Source organism: Rhagoletis pomonella, unplaced genomic scaffold, assembly GCF_013731165.1.
Source record: "Rhagoletis pomonella isolate Grant_MI unplaced genomic scaffold, Rhpom_1.0 Rhpom_scaffold_02172, whole genome shotgun sequence".
Classification (NCBI taxonomy): domain Eukaryota; kingdom Metazoa; phylum Arthropoda; class Insecta; order Diptera; family Tephritidae; genus Rhagoletis; species Rhagoletis pomonella.
This window is the reverse complement of record NW_023460726.1, coordinates 30114-32885: the sequence shown is the minus strand read 5'-3', so window position 1 is coordinate 32885 and position 2772 is coordinate 30114. Positions and strand designations below refer to the sequence as shown.

The window sequence follows — 2772 nt, the reverse complement described above, 5'->3', positions numbered from 1 at the left end:
AGGAGCTAAACAAATTGTACAGGTTACAACTAGCGAAAAGGAAAAAAAGCGAATACTACAAATGCAGTGGTGGACTTCGAAATAGCCTTGAGAGCAAAAGAAGAATGGAAACAAGCTGTAAAGGAGGCTAAAAACAAGAATTACAAGGAGAGGATTGAAGAGCTAAACAATTGTCCAAACACCAAAGACGCATGGCGTTTCATCAGCAATGTTAAAGGCAACAAACACAAAAACGGTGATTGGGCCACAGAAAACAATTTAGAATACCTGGAAATGCTAAAGTCGCAAGTAAGAGCCGCAACAACAATACAAGCAACGCAACCAGGTTTGTACCCTTCACATCTGACACAGCAGCCAAACATCATGGTTAATTTTTCGTATGACAATTTTGAAGAAAAACTCAATAGCAAAAAGTCGACTGCAGGGGGGGGTAGACAAAATCACCTTTAGCACTCTCAGACATCTACCTAGGGAATCCAAAGAAAAACTGCTAAAGGCCTTGGAATCAAGTTACCATAACAACGAAGTCATTGAGTCGTGGAGGCGAATCAGAATTGTTCCTATTCCCAAAGCAAATAAAGATTTGGATGACCTAAAAAACTTTAGGCCAATATCATTGATCTCAGTTGTTGCGAAGAGCCTCAATATGCTCATCAAAGATGCCCTGGTAGAAGAAGTAGAGTTACGAAATATAATCCCACAAAAAAGCTTTGCGTACAGAAAACAAAGATCGTCATCAATGTGCTTAAACGAAACCCTGCATTTTGTAGCTGACAAAAAGAGTAACAACGAAAAAGTTTTTATTTGCTTCCTAGATATAACTGACGCATACAACGGGGTCGACCTCGAAATCTTACACCGCACGCTGTTGGAATATAACATAAACCCAAAAATTGCTAATTGGACGAAAAACTTCTTCTCCTCGAGAATACTGACTCTAGGGCCACATGCGGTGGAAGTCAATAATGGACTCCCTCAAGGTAGCTGTTTGTCACCAATACTTTTCAATATTTACACGGCCAAGCTTCACTGTATAAACGATAGCAAAACGCAAGTTTTTTCAATTTGCAGATGACATAGCAATAATTTCGCACTGCAAGTCGGAAAAAGCTGCAATCCTCAATTTGAAAACCCAAATTATTAACATCCATGGGATCTGCAACTCTATAAACCTGAATTTCAACTTGGAAAAAACGAAATTCATGTACCTTTCTGCAGGGAACAAAAGAAACTTTGAACTAACAATCAGTGGTAACCAAATTGATCAGGTAGTCACAACAAAATGGCTGGGCAGAATTATTAACTCGAACTCGACAATCAAAGGGCAAGTTGGAAAGGTCAAAGACGAAATAACAACAGGTAAAAATTTACTTGCAAAACTGACTACAATAAAAGCAGGGTTAACACCCAGAATAGGGCTCAACCTATTCAAAGTATTCGTAAGATCCAAGATGGAATACAGCAACACCAGCTATGCCAATGCTCCGAACTGCTACAACAAAAAACTACAAACAATAGCAAATGAATCCCTGCGTAGATGCTTAGGAGTTCCCCCCTAACACACCTACCCTAGCTCGATATGCCATAGCATGCGAGCTGCCACCGCTAGCAAGAGCAGTTTGGTTAACTTCAAAAGAGCTGACCAAGCAATGGTTTCTCAATCCAGATTTAAGAACACAACTAAAAAATAGTAGACCGGTCAAATCAAGCTACAGCCACACCTTTGAGAAATTTAAGGACATTTTCAATCAAATTAACACAAACACTACTTTCATCAGACACCCTAATCTCAAATTAATAGACTCAAATCTAAACAAGTCCAAAAACAATGTGGCGCATGAACAACTACAAGCTATCTTTAGAGAACAACAAGCATACTATCTTGATCAGGGTTTTCACATATTAGCGACTGATGCCTCCGTGAGTGAAAATATAGTTGGTTGTGCTGTATACGACAAAGCAAATAACGTCTCCTACTTATACAACATACCCTTTTACCGGTCGACGACGTTTGGGGAATTAGTAGGACTGTTACAGGCGGTCAAACTTGCTAAAAAATATAAGTGGAATAAACCATGCATTTTTACAGACAGCTTGGCCGCTGTAAAACTGTTAAAACGACCGTTAACCCAGAACCATATAGTGGCCGAAATCCACAATCAAATTGCCAATTCACAAGTAGAAACTGCAGTCATCATGTGGGTACCCAGCCACGTAGGCGTAGCATGTAATGAAAAAGCTGACACTGCAGCTAAAACTGCAGTGAATCACGGCCAGACGCTTTCGATTGACTTAACGCCACAAGAGGCACTTATACAAATCAATACTCTACTATGGACAGAGACTAAGGACAAGATAAAGGAAAAATGTGTAGACTGGGACCATAATATCATCAATAGTTTTGCGATGAAGGAAAGACGACCTTGGTTTAAGGACAAGAGATTTGACTTAGAGCCTTATGACATGAAGCTCCTCAACAGACTAATTACCGGACACACATACAACAGCATCTATTTACAACAATTTGTACCAAATGTTAGTGAATACTGCAACACTTGCAATACGCTGGAAACTCCTGATCATCAAATCTTCCACTGTGATAAGTACAACGCTATGAGAACGAAGTTTAAACTCTTTGACACGTACAAGACCATAAATGAAATTATCACCACTAAAAAACCTGAGCTTTTTAAAGAGCTAATAAACTTTTTGCGAGAAACCAAACTAGATGGAGCACTCTAGGCCATAGGTAAGAATCCAGAACTGTGTATT

At 39.4% G+C, this 2772-nt stretch overlaps 1 protein-coding gene across 1 annotated transcript in view; it reads left to right on the top strand.

The window, feature by feature from the left end:
* Positions 1 to 273: 273 nt before the first annotated feature.
* Positions 274 to 2772, top strand: part of LOC118753189 — a 3311-nt gene continuing 812 nt past the window's right edge. Inside the window, exons 1-2 of the mRNA XM_036488059.1 lie at positions 274 to 325; positions 1802 to 2749. Coding sequence (XP_036343952.1) covers positions 274 to 325; positions 1802 to 2742 — 993 coding nt within the window. The 3' untranslated portion in view covers positions 2743 to 2749. The remainder of the gene's footprint in view (positions 326 to 1801; positions 2750 to 2772) is intronic.